At 44.2% G+C, this 23,968-nt stretch overlaps 2 protein-coding genes across 2 annotated transcripts in view; one reads left to right on the top strand and one right to left on the bottom strand.

The window, feature by feature from the left end:
* Positions 1–7,406, bottom strand: part of INIP (INTS3 and NABP interacting protein) — a 28,064-nt gene extending 20,658 nt beyond the window's left edge. The window contains exons 1-2 of the mRNA XM_030192367.1: positions 7,217–7,406; positions 806–908 (exon numbers count right to left, since the gene is read on the bottom strand). Coding sequence (XP_030048227.1) covers positions 806–908; positions 7,217–7,241 — 128 coding nt within the window. The 5' untranslated portion in view covers positions 7,242–7,406. The remainder of the gene's footprint in view (positions 1–805; positions 909–7,216) is intronic.
* Positions 7,407–15,606: 8,200 nt separating this feature from the next.
* The window catches only part of SNX30 (sorting nexin family member 30), a 187,085-nt gene continuing 178,723 nt past the window's right edge, over positions 15,607–23,968 (top strand). Inside the window, exon 1 of the mRNA XM_030193775.1 lies at positions 15,607–15,611. The gene's annotated coding sequence lies outside the window, so the exon portion shown is untranslated. The remainder of the gene's footprint in view (positions 15,612–23,968) is intronic.

Consider the following 23,968-nt stretch of genomic DNA (forward strand, 5'->3'; position numbering starts at 1 on the left):
TGGGATCTGAAATGCGGGGCTTGTCCGCCTCTTTTTTCCCTGTTTTCGGTGGCATTTTAGGCTCCAATCTTGTAACAAATTGGTCCATGCACTCGCGGGTCCTTCTTATCGAACTTGTTCGGTATCAGGGGTCGAATCGGCACTTACGAGCGTTGCGGGGGAGGGTTCGGCCTAAGAGAGGAGCTTCTCTGCTTCCGCTCCTCTCAGCACATCACGTGATCCCCGGGTTTGGACTCTTATATTACAAATTATTTGATCTAACACAATTCATTAAAACTTCATTTTTTGTTTCTGGTGACTTTAGTCACCTTTTCCCAGAGACAGCAGTTCCAGTATGACAGTTATAGCCAATAAGATATAAATAATATTTAGAAACAACATATTAAAGCCAGTACAATAAAACAAGACTATTGTACTAGGTTGTGGATTTGTACTTTATTTTATCCAGTCCAGCTGCATTCATAGGAAAGACACAGGTTTAAACATGTGGTTGTCCAACAATTGTTAAATATTTTTTTTTGTTAATAGAGTTTAATATTATTTTGGGAGTGGAGTAGGAAAGGTGTAACTTACACAGCCTGTGCAATATTTTAAAAGAAAACCAAATCAGTAATACTCACCCCTTATTAAAAACTGTTCTAGTAATTTTGAAAATTACTTAAAGCAGCTTTCCACCCCCTGCCCCAAGATATATTATTAGTGCTCATGAATTTCTTCACAGCAGGGCTGTATGAAGCAGTCAAATGTTTTACTTTTCTTATTTAATCACAAAGCAATGTTTAGATGACCCCACATAAAGCTATACCTGGCTCCTGGATTATTTGTGGAAGATTGGTTTTGCATAAGTAATTTCCTCTTCTCTTTGTCCAGTTCTGCCAAAATTGCAACCCTGTTTTTATTCTGAAAACCTGAAGAGAGACAATAAAACCATTTTATCAACCTGATACACCTCCTTTCAGTTAATACTTTACTTGTAACATGCTTTACAATAAATACTATCCACTTTAGGGGATTCTTTGATTTGTAGTAAATGTTATGTACAACTACACCAAGGCAAAGGTGCAGTCCAAAAAAACACCCATGTATATTAGCAAGTTTCCTTCCCCCCACCCCCCACATTCCTTTGAGAAGCAGCAGCACAGATACAGATAGCTCCTCCCATTCCCTCACTAAAAACTGACATGGGGATTGGAGACAGGGTGAGGGTTATCCTTGGGGCACTCCGCATTCTGGTTTCCATGGTGATGATATATTTGAATTTGATATCACTTGGTATGTACTTGTGGTTAGGAAACCCTTGATCCAACTAAGTACACTTCCACCGATCCCAAAGTATTCTAGGATGTTTAGTAGTATTTTATGGTTTACCATGTCGAACGCACTAGACATTTCAAATTGTAGGAGAAGTATGCTTTTGCCAGTTGCAATTTCTTGTTTGAATTTGGTTAGGAGAGTAATTAGTACTGTTTCGGTGCTGTGGTTGGATCGAAATCCTGATTGTGATTCGTGTAATATTGAGAATTTGTTTTAAGTAGTCAGTAAGTTGTTTGGTTACCATGCTTTCCAGCAGTTTGACTACCAGAGGGATAGATGCTACCGGGCGGTAGTTGGTGATTTCATTTGCTTTTTTCTTTGCATCTTTAGGTATTGGGGTGAGTAGTATGTTGCCTTTGACCTTAGGAAAGAGTACACGTTGCAGCATGTAGTTTAGGTGTAGTGTGAGGTCTGCTATGAAGCGTTGAGGGGTGGATTTTATTAGATAGTTGGGGCATGTGTCCAGTTTACAGTGGGTTTTGGCGAACCTGTTAATCGCTTGGGTGACGATTTCATCTGTAAGGAGAGTGAAGTTGTCCAAATTTGGTCTGCTGGGAATTCACCGAGGATAGGGTCCAGGCAGTCAATGAATTTTTCGATGTCGGTGGTGTTCTGTGGTAACATGTTGCGTAGGTTTACAATTTTCTCATTGAAGTATTTAGCAAGTTTGTCTGCAGGTGGGGTGTCTGTGTTGGTTGTGGTAACCAATGTGGTATAGCTAATGGCAGGTCTAGCTATGTCACTGCCCCATGGTAGTCTAGAAGCCCCCTCTTCTCCCAACTCAAACTTCAAAACATTTTCCCTAGCAGTCTTGTGGCCCCCTCATTAACCCCCTCCTCCCCCTTACTTAAAACAATATTAAATCCCTGGGTGTCCTGGTGGTACCCTCCCAAAGGGTTGTCTGAGCCCATCCACTGTACCTTAAAAGAGGAGGCAGGCGCAATGCCCACTCACTCCAGCCTCTGACACTGCCATCTTGAAAAACGAGGGTGCCCTGCCCGGTGCATCCTGGGGATGCACTGGACGGGGCCAGTCTGCCACATAAGGCAATGCAGATGCCAGTATTTTTTTTTTTATATCATCCTTCCTCTCATCGTGTGAGCCCAAGGAGGTTCGATTGAGAACAGATGACATGAGCCTATCTGGATCATTACGTGCACTGAAGACAGTAGGCGGAACATACTTGCATTTTAGTTCATTCAGGCAAAAGCTATTGAAAACACAGCCTATGCATGGTCCATTTGTAAAAGGTCCAAAGCTTTTCCAGTTAGATACGCAGTGCCTTAGAAGGTGAAGGATAAAGGATTTTTTTTTTTTTTACTTATTTGACAGCTTATTTGAAAGCTTCCCATATCTATATATATATATCATGAAATAAAATCGAGTATCACTAAAACAGCTTAACAATTTACTGTAGCTAGTAGAAACAGCAGTAGTGAACTCTGTATTTTGTGCTAATTTTTCTACACTGTTCTACAGAATACATGGACAAATTTCAGTGAGGATATCCTGTTTCCTGATGGTTTCACCCTAACTGGTGTTGTAATCTGCCTTGGGAAGCCTGGTGTTATACAAACAGACTGAATCAACAACTGATTTTAGCATCACCATTCCAAAAGACAATTCGAAATCAGAAAATTTTCAGCTCTCTATTCCCCGTTCTTGGAATCAAAATATGGAACTCTCTACCTATTCCTACCAGAACAGAAAACAGCTACCTCAACTTCAGGAAGAAGCTAAAAACCTCTCACTTCCCAAAGACTGCTTCATAACAATCCATCATGACTTCTACATCCTAGTATCATCCATTATCCTTTTCTAAAAGGATAGCGGGGATGGGATGACTTCCCTATGAAGAAAGACTAAGGAGGCTAGGGCTTTTCAGCTTGGAGAAGAGACGGCTGAGGGGAGACATGATAGAGGTATATAAAATAATGAGTGGAGTGGAACAGGTGGATGTGAAGCGTCTGTTCACGCTTTCCAAAAATACTAGGACTAGGGGGCATGCGATGAAACTACAGTGTATTAAATTTAAAACAAATCGGAGAAAGGTTTTCTTCACCCAACGCGTAATTAAACTCTGGAATTCGTCGCCAGAGAATGTGGTGAAGGCAGTTAGCTTGACAGAGTTTAAAAAGGGGTTAGACGGTTTCCTAATGGACAAGTCCATAAACCACTATTAAATGGACTTGGGAAAAATCCACAATTCCAGGAATAACATGTATAGAATGTTTGTACGTTTGGGAAGCTTTCCAGGTGCCCTTGGCCTGGATTGGCCACTGTAATGGACAGGATGCTGGGCTCGATGGACCCTTGGTCTTTCCCCAGTGTGGCATTACTTAATGTACGCTTTTACTCTCGTGCACTACACCAATGTCTCTAATGTTTCTCATACCTCACACTATTTGCTTTTGTCTCATCTACAATGTAACCTGCACTGAACCCTGGAAAGGGGATATTAGTGGTATACAATAATTGATTTGAACTGAATTGAATATCGAAATTAAATGGAAGTAAAATTAAACTCTTTCATTGGGGCACATGGAATCACATCTTCACTTCATCTCATTTGTAGAAGTTTACATTTTAGAAACATAAATGGCTTATTTGCCACAGCTCTGCCGTGCTCCCGCACCCTGACTCACCTTGCTCTTCGGTGGCTGGGTCCCTGACCTCTTCGGCAGCTGGTGGCCCCACAGCCTGCAGTTCTGTTTCCAGTGGACGCTGGCCTTCCTAGGCGCATGTGTCGGGCCTAGTTTTAAAAGGCCTGCAGCAGGGAGCCCGGGGCATCTTCCGAAGACATTTCCTTTTTGGGAGGTTTCCTAGCCTTCCTATCGAGGACTTCACAAAAGGTCTTCAGGTCTCCTCATGTGTTCCAGCTTTGCCTTGTCTGTGTCTGCAGGTTCCAGCCGTGCCTTATCTTCAAGTCCCAGCTGTGCCTCGTCTCTTAATTCCTGTCGTGCTGTGCCTCCAGTTCCTACCTTGTTTGCCTAGTCATGTCTGTATCCAGTTCTTGCCTTGTTTCACTTGCCTTTTCATGTCTGGACCCAGTTTGTTGGCCTGCTTGCCTTCAGTCAAGCCTGGTCAAGTCCTGCCTGCCTGCCTTGTCTAGTAGTCTGCATTGTGCTATGCCCAGCCCAAGTGACTCACCCGCCAATAGCTGGCTCCCGGCTATGGTCCAAGGACTCACTTCTCCTGAGTCTGTGACAGACTGCGAAGGCCATGAGCCCTGACGAGTCCTCTGTGTTCAGAAAGCAAGGATGCCATGGATCTCCTATTGGGAGGGAGGCTTCCCCCCAGAGTAAGACTTGTTCATTTTTCTGCATTCAAGATTCAGACTTTGTCTGCAGCATACCTAGGAGCACCCAGACTTGGGAACTTAACATGTCATTCACATGCTGGTGTACAGCATTGCCAATTACATTAACAGATATATTTAACAGATATACTTCTGTATGCCTGCAGAAGATAACAAATGATCCAGAGCCTGCATTAATTTGCAAATACGTAGTAGATTATAAACAAGGAAAGAATGAAGATCATGGCTCTCAAAATTCTTTCCAACCTTTCTGCATGTGCATGGGTATGTTGGCTCTATAAGAATTAGAGAGCTGCAATGGAAAGGGGATCTTGGGAATCCCGCAAAACTCCTACAAGAATGGAAGAAGTTGCAGTGCGATCCACATGGGAGTGTAGTCAAAATCTCTGGAGATGCCAGAATGAGGCCTAGATGATCAAAAGCAAATGCAGGCACTAGAGGCCAATAGCGCCATACTAGTGCCCGTGTTTGCTCCTGCCTGATGATCAGCGCTGGTGAGCACCTGTAACAATGCGCTCACTAGCTCTGACTGCTAATTGCATGCATTCCTGCTTTAGGATCAGCAGGCAGCTCGACAAACAAGGGTGCTACTCCCGTTGCAAACCCTATGCCAGTTCAAAGCTGGCGTTAGGGTTTGCCGAGCAAGAGAGAAATTGGGGGAGACCAGCAGAAAGGTTTGACAGGTCCGGGATTTTCTCAGGACCTGTCAAACCTAAGTCCATCCCACCAAACACAAGGGATGGAAGTCCGCTGGACCTTCAGGGCCCACGCCCCTTAAACACTAAAAAGACCTTGGTGGTCTAGTAGGACAGTTAGCCCCCCCCCCCAGCACCTGACAGAAGAGCCCCCCTTTGCCCAGACTCGACCCGTTGCCCCCCCCTCAATGGAAAATGATTCGCTGCCCCCCCCCCCCCCTGACAGAAGATACCTCCCCTGGTAGTCTAGCACCCCTTCCCTTACCCCCCTGACAGAAGAAAGAGCTGGAGGTGCTGTGGACCTCCAGCCCCAACCTGGTAGTCTGGCCGACCCCCCCCCCCCCCCCCCCTAAGCAAAATCACCCTGTTGATTTTATATACAATGTAGTTATGAACTTGCCAGACTTACATTAAATTTTAATATTTCAAAGATATTTCCTTCCTACTAAAATTAATTTGGAATTTAAAATTCTCATCTCTTGTATTTAAACTTTTACATTATACTATGGGTTAAAAAGATTTTGTGTCCAAAACCTTTTTTAGAAGATCAGTAAGTTTCTGCTACACTGTGAAAGTAACACTCGATTGTGACCAAACATTAAGATGTTGTTATGCAATTTATATGTCAGGTGGTATGACATGTTAACCATAAGGGGCATATTATTATTATTACATTTGTACTCCGCACTTTCCCACTCAAAGCAGGTTCAATGCGGCTTACATAATAATAAGGATTACAGAGTATTGATAGAGACAATGTAAGATATTTATAGCAAAATAATAAAAGAGATAGGTGGGTATATCCAGTTTTAACCCCTTTTAAGTATGTGAATGTTTACTGATTCTATGACCAATACTTATGGATGAGCACTTTTGCACCTATATCAGATCAAGTTATTTATAATATGGACTAGCAAGTCACATTTAAAACTACATTGATATGTTTGGGGGTTTTTTCTCCTTCACTCACAATCATCACAATGTGACCTTTCTTCTGTATATATGTGGTGAAATATTATTTTAATATATTTTTCAAGTTTTGAATTTTTTACATTAATATGATGTTTTTATATATTTATGTTTTGTATTTATTGATTTGATTGTTATTGAGATGTTTTTATTTTGTAGTTTTTTTTTACCCCAATGCAACCTGAGGGCGAAATGTGGCCACATTGGGTAACTATTTGAATAAAACCACTTCTCTTTTATTCATTTTTTTTTTTACGTGATCTGCTTTTATTTCATTTTATTTTTAAGCAGGCAGATTAGTGCCTCTTGTTTTGTTGTTCATTCAGATATGTCCTCCAGATTTTTTAATTTTTTGGAAAATGTCCGCTTTTATGTGCATAGGACCAACACGCCTATCCACATAAATGAGAGAAAGACACATGTTGAGAAATATCTGCTCTTCTATTAAATACCTTGGGCTCAGTGAAACCCAAAACAGGAAGTTTTTGAAAAGTAGATTACTATCTACTGTGGTACTATATAAATCATAGTTTTATGTGTGTTCATTAAATAAAAGCCATTTATGCATTTGACGACTGAATATTTCTTTAGAAACGGTAGCAACCATTTTCTGTGTCCTCTTTTTTTTTTGTCTCTGCGACTGGTAACCCTAGATATGGTGCCCCCGACTAATACGCATTCTCTCACTGCCTTTCATGCTTCTTTCCGCTCATTACGTTCTTACACCAGCAGCCTATCTCACCGCTAAGAAATATCCTCAAGAGAAAGTGCTGCAAACCCGTGGCGGCCATGTGCGAGACTATCACAAGCGTTTCCCTTTAAATTAATGACAGAGCAACAGGCCGCGACCTCTTCCCTCCCAGTTACCAACAAAAACAACGGGAGGAAAGCCGATGGGAGAAACAAAGGCAACCGTTACCTTGAGCTGGAGGGGTCGCTGCCATCTCACTGCTCTTCACCTTCCGTCTACTTTTGGCACATCAACCGTTTTGCGGGACGGAGCCGGGAGGTGAGAAGCGCAGGTGCTGCTCTTGGAAAATGTAAATAACAACATTGGGGGAGGGGGGAAGAGGACAACCTATCTATGTATGCAGCGTGACGTGACACTTCCTTTTCGCGCATTCGACAGTCGGAAACCGGTATGACGTCAGAACGTTGAAGCCACTTACCATAGTCTCTGTTTCCCCTTCTCTGCGCAGCCGTCGTTCTGTATAAGCTCAAAACAAAGCAAACAAACGAGCTGCTGCGTGCACGTTATCGATCTTTACTAGCCGTTGAGCCCGTAAAAACGGGCTAGTAAAGGAAGGGGGGGTTTGAAAGGCCTCCCCCCCGGGGTCGGCACCGCCGCCCCCCCAGAATCCCCTCCGCCACCCCTCCACCCAGAACGGGTACCTGGCTTCACTATTCAAACCGCCAGAACGCAGCACACAGCTCATCTGAGCTGCCGTTGGCCTTCCTTCTTCTCTGCGTGTGTTCCGCCCTCGTGTGATGTAACGTCGGCGAGGGCGGGACACAGGCAGGTAAGGAAGGCCAACGGCAGCTCAGATGAGCTGTGTGCTGCGTTCCGGCGGTTTGAATAGTGAAGCCAGGTACCCTGGCAGGGTGGAGGGTGGGTGGCGGCGGCGGCGACTCCGGGTGGGTGGGGGGAGCGGTAGCAGCAACCCTTGGGGGGGAGCGGTGGTGACGGTGGTTCCCTCACTCGCAGGTTCCCTCTCTGTCACGCCCCTGTCATCACGTATTGACGCGGGGGCAGGAAAGAGAGGGTCTCTACTGCGCATTTGCGAGTGAGTACGCCTCTTGCCATTTATATGTTTGATTGTTGGTAGAATTTTTATTTAATCTCACTTATATTTTCAAACATGCCAGCTTGTGCAGCATACGAGTGTACACAGGGGAAGTATAATAACGGAATAACTTTTCATAGGTATAGCTGCAATTCGTTATAAATCGTAATCAGTGTGTCATTTAAAGGGGCTGGTTATATGGACACCCTAGCACATGTTATATTCGTGCAGACTTTTTTTTCGTGGTAATCAATAGAAATCAAACAAAATAAAACATAGTGCTGGGCAGACTTATACGGTCTGTGCCCGGAAAAGGACAGGTACAAATCAAGGTGCATAGGCGTAGACTGGGGGGGGGGCGAGCCCCCCAAACGACGACGAGGCGCCGCCGTGCCATTAGTTAAAAAAAAAACACATGCAGGCACGCGCTCCTCTCCATCCGCTTGGCTTCCCTGCCCTCTCTGTCTGCGTCCCGCCTTCCTCTGAGGAAGGCGGGACGCAGACAGAGAGGGCAGGGAAACCAAGCGGACGGAGAGGAGCGTGTCCGTCTACCCCTCTCTCTTCCTCCCTCCCTCCGGCGCAGGCAGCAGTCTTTTTCAGCGTTCCTGGCAGTGGTAGTGATGTACACGCTGCCTTCGGCAGAAGACACTGCATAAAACAGAAGACACTGGGACCAAAGCGAATAGAAAAACTAAATGATCAGACAACAAAGGTAGATAAAAGTATTTTATTCATAATTTATTAATTGAAATGTGTCAGCTTTTTCAAATGTGCATCTGTGATATTTTGCCTGTAAATTTCAATTCCTTCCTCCATATTAGCATATTCATTTGCATATGTATATATGCAAATGATATGCTAATATGCTCCGCCCATTCTTTGCCCCCCCCCCAAATGAAACAGTCAAACTACGCCTATGAAGGTAAGGTATACACAAAAAGTAGCACATGTGAGTTTATCTTGTTGGGCAGACTGGATGGACCGCGCAGGTCTTTTTCTGCCGTCATCTACTATGTATGTTACTATGTTACTATGAGGCTTATTTTCAAAGCACTAAGAGGCATATTTTCAAAGCACTTAGCCTTCCAAAGTTCCAAAGAAACCTATGGAACTTTGGAAGGCTAAGTGCTTTGAAAATATGCCTCTTAGCCTCCCAAAGTTCCATAGAAACCTATGGAACTTAGCCTCCCAAAGTGCTTTGAAAATATGCCTCTATATGTAATACATTTCTTGATTAGCTTTCGAAGGTTGCCCTTCTTTGTCAGATCGGAAATAAGCAAATGTGGTAGATGACAGTATATATAAGTAAAGCATCGAAGCATTTCATTGACAGTCTAACAGAGTGGGGATGGGTAGGAGGTATGCATGGGAACATCAAAGCATTTCAGAGATAGTGTAACAGGATGGGGGTGGATAGGTGAGAGGAGGGTGATAAACAGAGCAATACAACTTTATGATTTATAAAAAAAAAGTGGACTAACACGGCTACCACACCTCTCTTTTTCGCCTGGTAAAGCACCACTAACACCAACATCATGTTATGAAGTTTCTATGTATTTATTTATGCCATTTATATCCCACACCAAACATTTCAAATCTTTTTTTTTCCTGTTTAGAAAGATGGTTTGTGGGAACTTGCTCCATTTCTTTTGTGGAACACAGTGGTATATTCTAAAAGTGCAGTTATTTTGTTTATTACTACTATTTAAAAGAAAGATATTCAATAATAAGGGCAAAGCTACCTTCATGCAGAAGTCCAGAGTCAGTCTAGATGTCCAACATTTTCCATTTCTGTGATAAATATTTATTTCTTCAAGTAATTTTCTCAGTTATTACCCAAATGCAAGCACAATTATAATTAATGTTTTGGATGTTACTGAATTCTATTATTCAGTTTCACTGTATTTACAGTTTTGACACAGTATAATTCATCACAAGGACAAAATGTAAGAAAACCAATGGACTGCATTAGGGGCTTATAACCCATTTAGTTATGTTTAAACAAATGAGAGATCTGCATGAAAAAAAAAAATATTTGTCCCAGAGCAGAGTCTCCTAAGAAAACTACAAAATAGCATAAAGCACGGCTACCCATTTCATATATAGATCGCCGGGTTATGTTAAAGCATCTTCTCTTCTTAAGGATTTACATTGGTTACCTGTCAATTAAATAATTTCATTTAAGCTCTGTGTTCTTGTTCATCAGATTCTTTATGGTATCTTACCATCTTATATGATAGATCTCATTTAGTTATCTCCATGAAATGCCACCTCATCATTTAGAGAATCTAATATAATAAAACTCACCCTCAACGTTCTGAGAACACGGACGTCACTTCCGTATATAAAACACAACCTCAACGTTTCTTAGGACACTGACGTCACTTCCATAATGAAGGGTTCGTGGTGGTGAAGCCACCGAAAGCACCATGTTGCTGGGCCCCGCCCTCACGTCAAACGTGATGACGTCGAGGGCGGAGCAATGGCGTCACGCATCGAGGGCGGGGCAATGGCGTCAGTGGCTTCACAACCAAGAAGCTGATGAAGGTGTGTTCACGAGGTGCGGACCTATGGCGTCAGTGGCTTCAGAACAACGAACCGGTGGGTAGGGAGGGAGGGGGTGTTGGGGAGGAAAACCTTGCTAGCACCCGTTTCATTTGATCCAGAAATGGGCCTTTTTTACTAGTATCTCAATATTACGTTTCCCAAGTTGTAAAAACTTAACCTACAAAACTATCTACAATGCTATTTTTTTCTTACCAAAGTACCAAACTCTGGAACTCAGACACTCAGTTGATTATATGTTGTTTAGAAGTTTACTTAAAGTCCACTTCTTTAGATCTGTGTTCAGCTAATATGAAAATATTTTTTAATAGTTGTATTCTTAAATAATATTAATTGCCTTGTAATGTTTCTTTTTAATTTGTTATGTAAGTCGCATTGAACCGAAAGTTATTGGAGAAATGTGGGTAGAAATTACATAATAAATAAATAAATAAATAAACAAACATGCTCAAAACAGAATAATCCATTTGTACTTAAGAGATTAGGTGAACGTGTGATTCCATGTGCCCCAATGAAAGGAGAGTTTAATTTTACTTCCAATCTTTATAACATCAGGCTTTCCAAGGCAGATTACAACAACAGTTAAGATTAGCCCATCAGTACACAGGATATCCTCACTGACATTTGGCCATGTATTACTGTATTGTATAGAACAGTGTAGAAAAATTAGCATGAAATACACCCTTTATTAGTGCTGTTTCCACCAGCTACAATAATTTTTAAAGCTGTTGTAATGATATTCAGTTTTTGTTTCATGATACTTATATCTACATATGGGAACCTTTCAAATCAATTAAAAAGCAGTCAAGTAAGTAAAAAAAACAAAAAAAAATCTTTTGTCCTCCACCTTTTAAGGCACTGCTTATCCAACCGGAACAGCTTTTGACTTTTACAGATGGACCACGCATAGGCAGATATACGAACAGTGGATCCAAAAATGTTCTCTCACAAATGGTGTTTCCTAACAAGGTCTTTATTCAAATCAATAAAAACAACCCAACGTAACTCGTATTTCGGCCGTAGAGGCCTGCGTCAGGGGTCTATTCATTTTTGATACAAAGAAACTGGCAAAACAGATGACTCACAGTCAATTGTTTATTTACAGAAATATCGCATGCAATGTGCCACTGCACTGAACTCTCTATCAAATGTGGTATTTTTTTTATTTTTATTTATTTATTGCATTTGTATCCCACATTATCCCACCTATTTGAAGGCTCAATGTGGCTTACATAGTTTTGATAACATTGTCATTGCAAGGTGACATATACATTTATTATTGTGCAGAGGTTAGATGAGGATAGAAAAAAGAAGGAGAGGGGTGCTTAAGGTAGCTATAGTCGATGAGTTATCTTAATTGATTGGATTGTCGGGTGAATTATTGTGGCTATTAGTTCTCATTGTATGCCTTGCTGAAGAGATATGTCTTAAGAGATTTGCGAAAAATAGTTGTTTTGCCGATAGTTCTCAAGTCTGTAGGCAGTGTGTTCCACATTTGCGTGCCTAAATACGAGAATGTGGTCGCATGCATCTGTTTGTACTTTAGTCCTTTATAACTGGGGAAGTGCAGGTTGAGAAATTTGCGGGATGATCTTGTGGCGTTTCTTGGAGGTAAGTCTACGAGGTTTAGCATGTAGATTGGGGTGTCTGAGTGAATGATTTTGTGCACAATCGTGCAGATCTTGAACGTAATGCGTTCCCTAAGTGGGAGCCAGTGAAGCTTCTCTCTCAGGGGTTTTGCATTTTCATATTTAGTTTTTCCAAATATGAGTCTGACGGCAGTATTCTGGGCAGTTTGTAGTTTTTTGATGGTCTGTTCTTTGCAGCCCGCGTATAGTGCGTTACAGTAGTCCAGATGACTTATTACCATTGACTGTACCAGGGTACGGAAGATGTATCTCGGGAAGAAAGGTTTTACTCTTTTAAGTTTCCACATGGAGTAGAACATCTTTTTCGTTGTGTTTTTCACGTGGTCATCGAGAGTGAGGTTTCGATCTAAGGTGACTCCGAGAATTTTCAGGTTTTTTGAGATCGGGAGAGAACAGTATGGTGTTGTTATGGTAGAGAAGTGCTTTGTGTTATGTTGTGAGGTGAGTACAAGGCATTGTGTTTTTTTCTGCATTTAGTTTTATTTGGAATGCATCTGCCCAGGTGTGCATTATTTGGAGGCTTTGGTTGATCTCATTGGTGATTTCATTTAGATCATGTTTGAAGGGGATGTAGATTGTGACTTAATCTGTATATATGTGGGGCTTGAGGTTTTGGTTGGCTAGAAGTTTGGCTAAAGGTATCATCATCAGGTTGAATAGGGTTGGTGAGAGGGGGGGAACTCCACATTCAGGTGACCATGGGGGTGATCTATCCGCGTTCATTGTTACTTGGTATGTTCTTGTGGTCAGGAATCCTTTGAACCATTTGAGAACTGTGCCTCCTATTCCAAAGTATTCTAGTATATGTAATAGTATTTCATGATTAACCATGTCAAAGGCACTGGACATGTCAAATTGTAGGAGGAGTATATTGTTACCAGTTGCAATTGTTTGTTTAAATGAGTTCATTGCGGATACTAGAACAGTTTTGGTGCTGTGATGTGATCGAAATCCTGATTGAGAGTTGTGCAAGATTGAGTGTTTATTTAGGTATTCAGTGAGTTGTTTCGTCACTATGCCTTCCATGAGTTTCGTTGTAAGTGGGATAGATGCTACTGGGCGGTAGTTGGTTAGGTCCATTGTGCTTTTCTTAGCATCTTTTGGTAGTGGAGTAAGTAGGATGTTTCCCTTATCTGTGGGGAAGAGCCCATTCTGAAGTATGTAGTTTACGTGGTTCATGAGGTCTGTTTTGAAATGTTTGGGTGCGGATCTTATTAGATTGTTAGGGCAGATGTCTAGTTTGCATTGCGATTTGGCGTATTTCCCGAGCCAATGTGAGAGTTAATTTGTTGAGATCGTTTCAAAGTTTGTCCATGATCGATCTGCTGGATATTCCTTGGATTTTGGGTCTAGACATTCAAGGATATTTGCGTAGTCCGTTGCATTAGTAGGTATCATAAGTCGGAGCTTTATGATTTTTTCCTTGAAGTAATTTGCAAGGTTGGTTGCTGTTGGGGTATCTGTGTTGTTGGATGTAACCGTGGTGGTGTTTATGAGATTGTTTACGAGTGTGAAGAGTTTGTGTGTATCCTTGTAATTTGGTCCTATTTTGGTTTTGTAGTACGTTCTTTTAGTTTGTCTGATAGAGTATTTGTATTTTGTCTGTAGTTGTTTCCAGTTTTTAAGTGTATGTTCGTCTTTTTTCTTGCTCCATGCACTTTCTAGTCTTCTGACCTGTGTTTTTAGTTCATTTAGTTCTTCGTTGAACCATGGTAATGAGTTTTTCCTATGTGAGGTTCTGGTTTGAAGTGGTGCTATATTGTCTAGTGTTATTCTGCATCTGTTCTCCCATTCTTGAAGAAATTGGGGTGAGTCTGTAGGTGTGGTCCATTCGTCAGTATAGAATTGTTGCCAGAATGTTAGTGGGTCTATTTTGCCTCTCGTAGAATAGGTTTGTTGTTCTTGTTTTTGTTGTGTCTTTTTTTTTTTTGTTCTCCAGTGGAGGGACAGGTTTGCACTGTAATGGTCGGTTCATGTCCTGGCTGTCCATTTTGTGTCTATTAGTGAAATATTTGGTTCTGATGAGAATTTGTGAGTGACGATGTCTAGTGTATGTCCTTTGTCATGAGTGGGTTGTGTAATTGGCCAGTGGAGCTCCCATAGTCATCTGGACTACTGTAATACTCTATACGCTGGCTGCAAAGAACAGACTATAAAAAACTCCAGACAGCCCAGAATACCGCAGCCAGACTCATATTTGGAAAACACAAACACAAAAGTGCGAAACCATTAAGAGAAAAACTTTATTGGCTCCCTCTCAAGGAACGTATTGAGTTTAAGATCTGCACGACCGTATACAAAATCATTCACGCGGATGCCCCACTCTACATGTTAAACCTAGTGGACCTACCGCCCAGAAACGCCAAAAGATCAGCCCGCAAATTCCTCAATTTGAACTTCCCCAGCTGTAAAGGGCTCAAATATAAGCAAGCATACGCCACTACCTTCTCATACAGAAGTACACAGCTATGGAACGCACTACCCATAGCCCTGAAAACCATAGACAATCTAACTAACTTTCGCAAATCCTTGAAGACACATCTCTTCAACAAAGCCTACAAAATTAACCCTTAACGACACAAATCACCACCCAACTCATTCAAGTATCAAAATGCAATTCCTACACCACCCTATCTAACATCTACTTCTCTAATTCCTCATATATCTTCTGCTTATACTAATTGTATACAAGATCCTGTCATGACTATGTCATAACTACACTCTGTAAGCCACATTGAGCCAGCAAATAGGTGGGATAATGTGGGGTACAAATGTAATAAATAATAATAATAATAGTTGGAGGAAGTCTTTGCACTCTCGTACATTGCTTGAGTTAGTGTCTTCAAGATGGAGATTGATGTCTCCTACTATGAGAAGGTTCTGGGTGGAAACACAGGTGTTCGATATGAAATCCAGAAAATGTGTTTGTGAGTCTTGCCATTTGCCCGGGGGTCTGTAGAATAGAATTAGGCTTAGTTGATCACATAGGTTGGGGTGGTTGATTCTAACAGAGGCTATTTCGAGTTGTGGGAGAATAGATTCTGCTGTTGTTATGACTGTGAATTGAGCTTTGTAGATTATTGCTATGCCTCCTCCTCTTTTTCCTATTCTTGTCCAGTGGGAGATTTTGTATCCTGGAGGACAGAGCTCTGATATTATTGGATCTTTGGGGTCATGAATCCAGGTTTCACTGATAAGTAGGAAGTCGAGATGGTTATCTGTAATCCAGTCCCTTAGTGTATCGGTTTTACTGACTGCTGATCTGGCGTTGATGTATCCTATTTGTATTTTTTGGTGGTGTTCAGTTGGGTTTGAGGTGGTGATGATTTTTATCAGCTGTCTGTTTTCTTTCTGTTGGTAGTGGCTGTGGCTAGTAGCTTGTTTGTGCCATTGTTTAATGTTTTGGGTAGTCATGTTTTGTATGTGGCGTGCGAATAGTTTGTGAGTCATCTGTTTTGCCAGTTTCTTTGTATAAAAAATCAATAGACCCCTGACGCAGGCCTCTACGGCCGAAACACGAGTCATGTCAGGTTGTTTTTATTGATTTGAATAAAGACCTTGTTTAGGAAACACCATTTGTGAGAGGACTTTTTTGGATCCACTGTTCATGTATTTGGCTTTCGTTTCTCCTGTGGAGAGATCACCTTCTGTAGGTGTTGGCCATGCATAGGCAGTCCATTATTTCTAATAATCTTTTACTATTGCTTTCAATAGCATTTGCTATTGTTTTGGGTGAACCAGTGACTCTGCCTACTGCCAGCAAGCTACACCTACTGGCTTCAACTCATTATAGATAGCCTCGCCTCTGGTGCTTGGCTGCATGGCAGAAGGTGAGCTTGCCCAGGGGAGGTATGGGCTTAGAGGACGCTTAGCATGGTCCTTGCGAGAAAGGGCAGGGTGGGAGTAATATTTGGCTGCTCAGATTTCAGAATAGTACTTTGTTTTATGTGGAGGAGAGTGAGGTCTGGACACATTTGGAATGATTTTTTTAAATACTTTTTTTTTTTTTGGTGGGTGGGGAGGAGTGGATTTCTGTTACTGCCCTTGAAATTGGTTGACATTAGAGATGCCCAGGAAAAAGGATTTCACCAGAGGGAGATGGTGGAGTAATAAGGATAGGCACACAAGTCAAAATAAAATTTAGCATGTAACAAGATAAATCAGCAGTTCTTATCAGTGTACTTATACTATTGTGGGAGTAATTCCTTTTCTTTGTTTTACAGGCTTGTTCTGGATGCCTAGTTTATAATAGCACACAGGCGCATATGTTGTCTTTATGGAATAGGTATAAAATAGCCACTCTCGTTATATATATGTAGCTCTGGCTTAGGCATTGGATAGCTGTGGTGGCTTCTAGCATGTTACCTTTTAGAGGTAAACTTTTATTTGGAGAAGATCTGGAGAAATTGGTTAAGGCTCTATGAAACTCCAGGTTTCAGAGATTACTAGAGGACAGGCCTCAAGATTCTTTTCCGTCCTCTTAATCTCATCTTAGGTTTCGTGAGGCCAAGTGCTAGAGCTCAGGCAAATCTGCTTTCAGGGTTCCCACTTGAACAAGGCAGAGACTGCCTTTCATGCTGACAGAAAAAACTCAGCTTCCAACTCCAGGTCTCCCAGTGCTTCCGCACCTCCCAATGATGGGTCTCAATTCACTCTTTGGTTTTCATAATAGCAGGATACCTCTTCAGGCTCCATGACCAGTGGTCCAAAATTTCCTCAGGCCTTTGGGTCTTGGAAATACTAAAGCATGGTTACAGACTGGAGTTCTCCCGCTCCATTTTAGATTGAGACTGTCCCCAGTTCCAAAGAAAAGGGTTTGTTTCAATCTGGGTGTAGACTTCAGAATTGTCAACAGAGTGTTATTGGTTCAACATTTTGCAATGAGCACGTTGCAGTCTGTAATAGTTTCAGTCCAACAGGGAGAATTTCTAACCTCTCTGGAGCTCAAGGAAGCATGCTTTCATATTACCATTTCAGCTTCCGACATCAGATTTCTGTGATTTGCAAACGTTGGAGAGCATTATCAATTTAGGACCATGTCATTCAGCCTTTCCATTTCACCAAGGACATTTTTTCCATGTTGTGGTAGTAATGGTAGCCTTCCTTCCCGAGGATGAAATTTCAGGTTCTTCCATTCCTTGCACTTGGCTGATTTGTGACTCTTCTATCAAGAGTCTGCAAGCTTCGTCCATGATAACTTATCTTCTTAGGTCCTTAGGATTGGTTTATCATTTTCCCTGTGAGGAAGGAGAAATGTTATAATTCTGTTTCCTTCTGCTTTGTTATGAGAAATATTGACTGACCAAGGCGCATTCCATCCTATAAGACAGCACTGAACTGCACTATCTTCACCTGCTGGTAGATAGTCACAGCCCACAAGCGTCTGGATTAATCTGCAGCGACACCAGTTTCTTTAGTTTACTGTCTTAGGGTGGCATTTTCAGTTTTGTGCTCTGCCGTTCAGTCTTGCAAAGGTCCCTCGGACGTTTACCAAGATGATGATGGTGGTCGTAGGAGCCCTTCGGAAATTTTGGTGCATCCATACCTGGACGACTGGTTGATTCGGGTGAAGTCTCATTTGGAGAGCGAGAGGTCCACTGGGCAAGTGGTGCACTTTCTGGAGTCTCTAGGCTGGGTGGTGAACTCTGCCAAGAGTTATCTACAGCCATCTCAGTCCCTCGAATATTTGGGGGTCTGGTTCGACACCCTGTTAGGGTGTGTGCTTTTTCCTCCTGCTTGGATCAGCAGATTGCAGGGACAGATTCGGCAGCTCCTGTTGGAGGCTGAGCCTACAGTCCACTCCTACCTGAAGGTTCTGTGTTGATGGTGGCTGCATTGGAGGTGGTCTCATGGGCCTGGGCTATGAGGCCACTGCAATGAGCTCTTCTTTCCTTCTGGTCTCCACAGAAGCAGGATTTGGAGGTACGGCTTCCTCTTGTGGGAAAGCATCCTGGCTCATTCTACAGTGGTGGCTTTGCACAGCCCATCTGGAAAAGGGCATGCCTCTGGAGCCACCAGAGTGGATAGTGCTCATCTCAGACAGGTGGCTCAGGGTTGCTGGTCGATGGAAGAGTCTCTCTGGTTGATCAATCATTTGGAGACACGAGCGATCTGGTTAGCTCTGGAGTTTTTACTACCTCTCTACGGCAGAGCTGTATGGGTCCTCTCTGACAGTGCAATGGCTGTGGCCTATGTCAATTGTTAGGGTGGCACAAAGAGTCTGGCGGTTGTGGAGGAGGCTGTGTTGCTGGTGAACTGGGCAGAGTTGCATCTTCAGGATCTCTCCGTGGTGCATATGGCTGGCGTGGAAAATGTGTGCACGGATTTTCTGAGACACACTCTGGATCCCGGCATTGTGTTGAGATAGGGTCTGCTCGGGTGGATCACGTGGCAACAGCTGACAGTGCTCGGGTGCCTCGATTCTTCAGTTGTCGAAAAGACCCTTGTTCCGAGGGGGTTGATGCGTTGGTTCTGCTGTGGCCTCCTCAGGTCCTACTTTATGTTTCTCCGCTGTGGCCCTTGGTGGGTCGGATGATTCAGCAGATTGAACAACACATGGGCCTGGTGATTCTGGTGGCTCCAGGTTAGCCACGCCATCTTTGGTACAGGGACTTGGTCCGTCTGGCGGTGCAGAAGCTGCTGCCGTTGCATGGGACGTCAGACTTGTTACTTCAGGGTCCCCTTGTGATGCCCAACCCATCTCCTTTCTTGCTTACGGCTTGGCTCTTGAGAGGACTCAGTTGAGGAAGAGGGGTTATTCCTCCAAGGTGATTTCTACGGTGCTGCAGTCGCACAGGCGATCGACCTCTTTAGCCTATGTGAGAGTGTGGCGTATTTTTGAGATCTGGTGCCAGGATAGGACTTATTGGCCTTTCTGTGCTTCGATTGTGGAGAATTTCTGCAGGATGGTTTGGACAGAGTACTGGCTCTGTCATCTTTGAAATTGCAGGTCAATGCATTGGCTTGTCTGGGGGCAGGGAAGTTTGGGGTTGTCCTTGGCTTTTTCTCCAGATGTGGTGCATTTTCTGCGTGGGACAGACCTCCGCGGTGGCCTTTGGTACCTACTTAGGATTTGAATCTTGTCTTGGCGGTTTCGGTGGGTACTCCATTCAAGCCGCTCGAGTTGAGCACCTGCAAGGACCTTACTTTGAAGACCATATTTTTTGTGGCAATCTCTTCGGCTCGGAGAATTTTAGATTTGCAGGCCTTGTCCTGTAGGGAACCTTTCTTGTCTTTTTCCTAGGAGAAGGTTTCACTGAAGACAGTTCCTTCCTTTCTGCACAAGGTTGTTTTGGATTTTCATGTGAATCAGGTTATCTCCTTGCCAGTTCTGGGAGATAGAGCAGGGAATTCAGATCAGTGTCGTTTGAAGAGGTTAGATGTGAAGAGAGTTTTGCGGCATTATCTGAAGAGGATGGAGGAATTTCATACTTCAGATAGGTTGTTTGTCCTATTTGGAGGCCCAAAGAAGGGGGCTGCTCCTTCAAAGGCAACTCTTGCCCTGTGGCTGAAAGAGGCAATTGCTTCAGCTTATTTGTGAAAGGGTTGCAAGGTTCCGTTAGTGCTTAAAGCGCATACCACTAGGGGTGGCTGCTTCATGGGCAGAGAGCAGTTTGATTCTGCTACAGGATATTTGCAGAGTGGCGATGTGGTCTTTGCATTCTTTTGTGAAACATTACAAGCTTGATATGCAGGCGAGAGAGGATGCTGATTTTAGGGCAGCTGTTTTGACTTCTGGTTTCCGAGGGCCCCGTCCTTAGGGACTTACTACTTTGCAGGGGCGTAGCCATGGGTGGGCCTGGACGGGCCCAGGCCTACCCACTTTCCCTCCAGGCCTGCCCCAACATCGTTGTACCAAGGCGGGGCGATTCGCCCCGCCGGCGTCACAATTCGCCCCGCCGGCGTCGCAGCTCCGTCGAGGAGCAGACCACCCGGAACCCAACCTTAAAAGAAGAATCGGACGGTGAAGTGCCTTGCGTTAGCTGCTCTCTCTACCCTGCTCTGCGCTGCTGCAGCTGTAAAGCGATTTGCTCATTGGCCCTTCCTTCACCGTGTCCCGCCCTCTGATGTAACTTCCTATTTCCGCGAGGGGGGGACACGGTGAAGGAAGGGCCGATGAGCAAATCGCTTACAGCTGCAGGCAGAGCAGGGCAGACAGAGCAGCAGACGTGAGGTGCTTAAGATGGAGCATTAGCAGCAGTGGGGTGTCAGAGGGAGGGGAAGGGAAAGAGGTCAGATGCTGAAAGGAAAGGGGAAGATGGCAGAGGGGACAGGAGCTGGATGGGCGGGTCAGAGTGAGAAAGGGAAGGGACACGTGCTGGTTGGAAGGAGGAAGAGAGGGGCTGGATGGGATCCTGAAAGAAAGAGTCAGAAAGAAGGGGAGGAGGAAGATCTGGAAGAGACAGTTACTGAATGGAGAGTGGGAAGGGACAGGTGCTGGTTGGGAGAGAGCTACTGGACATGGGAGGGAGAGGAAGAAGGGACTGGCTGGAAGGGAGAGAGCTACTGGACATGGGAGGGAGAGGAGGAAGGGGCTGGAGAGCTGCTGGACAAGGGAAGAAGAGGAAGAAGGGACTAGAGGGGAGAGAGCTGCTGGACATGGGAGAATAGGGAGAGAAAGAGGGGAGATGGATGAAAGGATGCAGAGAAAAAGCGGAGAAACTAGAAGGATGTGGAGAGAGGGAGGAGACTGAACAGAAAAGAGTAGAGAGATAGACACTGGATAGAAGGAGAGGGGGGATAGAGACACTAGATGGAAGGATCAGGAGAGAGGGTAGATGAGTGGAAGGATAAGGAGAGAAAGAGGGAAGACACTGGATGGAAGGGTAGGGAGAAAAAGGAGACGCTGGATGCAAAAGAAAGAGGGGAGACACTGGAAGGATGGGGAGAGAAAGAGGGGAGCTGCTGGATGGAAAGAGGGAGAGGACAGAGTAGGGAAAGACTGGAGAATAAGAGGAAGGGGCATGTGGAGATCAAGGGTGAGGAAAAGATGAAAAGCCATAGGTGACGAATGGACAGGAAACCCTGGCAAGAGAAAGACGAAGGAAAGCAGAATCTAGAGACTGGGAGCAACACAATGAGAAAAAGTAAATGGCCATACAACAAAGGTAAAGAAAATAATTTTATTTTTAATTTAGGATAAAGTAATATGGTACCTGTGTTAATAAAGTTTCAGAGACCAATACTTCCTTCCTTAGGTCAGGAGAGGATACCATAACAGCATTATACTGACCTGAGGCAGGAGGTTTTGGCCTCTGAAAGCTCATTGAAAAGGGTGTTAGGCTATGAAATAAATTATTTTCTGAAACCTGATGCACTGAAAAGCAGCACTTTACCCCTGTGTTACAAATGCATCTGATTAGTGTGACTACATTTTGCTGGGGAAGGGGGGTAGAGAGAAAATTTTGTGCCCACCCACTTTAGGTTCAGGCCCATTCAAAACTGGCAGTCTGGCTACGCCACTGCTACTTTGGTACTTTCCAAGCACGTTGACCGGTCTGAAGGGGTTTCTTTCCTCTAGACCCTCCAGACCGGTCAAGAGCCCTTCCTGTTTGTTTTGTTTTGCTCGCACTTGCTGTGGTTGTTTATTAGTATGAGAAAGTATGGAACCTGTCAATAGAGGGGCCAAACATGTTCTTTGTTCCTGTTTTCACGGCTGGTGCAGGTCAGTCTGCTGGTTGTGGTCTGTCTGCGGAATCACAGTTATTTTTTTATGGTGGGTCCAGGTACAGGGGTCTATGGTGTTTTTTTTCTTTGTTTCTTTCTCTTCTTTGTTATCTATACACTGGCTGGCTGGGGTTCTGTACAGGATCGATATACAGTATCCAAACTCTGGTGTTCTCATAACCCAAGCATCTTGACCGATATGGAAGGTCTAGAGGAAAGAAAATTAGCAGGTAAGGCCTAATTTCACCATTTTGAGGATTATAATACAATCACTTTTGCTTTCACAAATTGACTACTGTAATGTGGTCTATTCCGGGTGCTCAAGGATTATTCTTGCAGCTGGTGGTGGAGATGAAAATGATAATGGAATTAAACATGTGTGGGATAAACACAAAGGAATCCTGTTTAGAAGGAATGGTTCCATGGAATCTTAGCGGAGATTGGATGGCGATGCCGGTAATTGTGAAACAAAACGGGAGCTGGGCAGACTTCTACGGTCTACGCCCTGATCGTGACTGAATAGATAGGGATGGGCTTGAGTGTAAATTTTAAGGGGCTTCCATGTTAGCTTCAGAACTTAGTACAAGAACAGTACTGGGCAGACTTCTATGGTCTGTGCCCTGAGAAAAGCAAGGACAAATCAAGCTCGGGTATACATATAAAGTATCACATACCGTGTAAAATGAGTTTATCTTGTTGGGCAGACTGGATGGACCGTACAGGTCTTTATCTGCCGTCATTTACTATGTTTACTATGTAGGTGCTTCTCCGAGGACAAGCAGGCTGCTTGTTCTCACATGTGGGGTGACGTCCAAGGCAGCCCCAGGTCCGGAAAATCTTCCTAGCAACAAAGCTTGCTACAGCCTTCAAGTGCGCGGGTGCGCACACCGCACATGCGTGGACATCTTCCCGCCTGTTGCACGAGAGTCCCGCTTCAGTCTTCTTTTTTCCGCGGTCAGAGTGGCTGTTTTTCCGGTTGCTCTGTTGCCCCAGAGAAGAAGAGCCTTCACTTTGGCGGGTTTTTCACCAAGTTTTTCTTCGTGTCAGCTCGCGTTTGAGCTGTTCCTCCGTGTTAAAAAAATCCTTTCATCATTTCTTAGTTTGTCCATCTAAGTTTCCTTTCGTTTGCGTGTGCGGCCTTTTTGGCCGCCTGTACGGGTTTCCCCCCTTTTTGTGCCCTTCTTTTGGCACCATCGCGAGTTTTGATTTCACCGCCACTATTTTTCCGTCAATTACATCGAGGATCACCAGCGGCTTAAAGAAGTGCACTCAGTGCAACCGGGCAATCTCAGGCACCGACCCACACGCCTGATGTATTCAGTGCCTTGGGGCCGAGCATCGCCCCGACGTGTGTAAGTTATGTCTTAGCCTTAAAAAGCGGACAGAGGCATCGAGACAAGCTCAGCGGGAACGTTTGTTTGGAGCTTTGCTCAGTACTTCGACATCGACAGCGGTGTCGATGTTGGCACCGGAGAGTGCATCGACGTCAGGAGCACAGGTAATGGCAGTCCAGAGACTATCACACACTGACAGCAGTGAGCCATTGAGTGAGTCTCCATCTGCCTCGAGGGCTCCTGCGGGGCAGGCCCATTGGGACTGACCTCTTTTGGACCCGACCCCGAGGAGACATGTGGATTCCACATCCTCTTCGTCGGTACCAAGGGGTACCAGTGACGTGCCTCGAACGAAGGTGAAGAAGCACCGTCAGTCTCCTCGTCAAGGTACCGAGAGCTCCGGGGTGTCGAGGGATTCGGCACTCATGAAGCGTCAACTCCGGGAAGACCGCTCACCCTCCATTCAAGAGGTGTTGATGCGCCGGTCTCCGTACAGCCTGGTACCGCCTCCTCGTCCTTGGCAGATTCTGCCTTCGACTCCTGCACCGATCCCACAGCCTTTCTCGACAGACACTCTTGACAAGCGCCTCCGAGCCATTCTTCCAGGGATTCTGGAAGGGCTGCTGCGACCGTTTGTTCTGGTACCGGGGGTGCTTGTGCCCACGGTACCGTT

Source organism: Microcaecilia unicolor, chromosome 2, assembly GCF_901765095.1.
Source record: "Microcaecilia unicolor chromosome 2, aMicUni1.1, whole genome shotgun sequence".
NCBI lineage: Eukaryota > Metazoa > Chordata > Amphibia > Gymnophiona > Siphonopidae > Microcaecilia > Microcaecilia unicolor.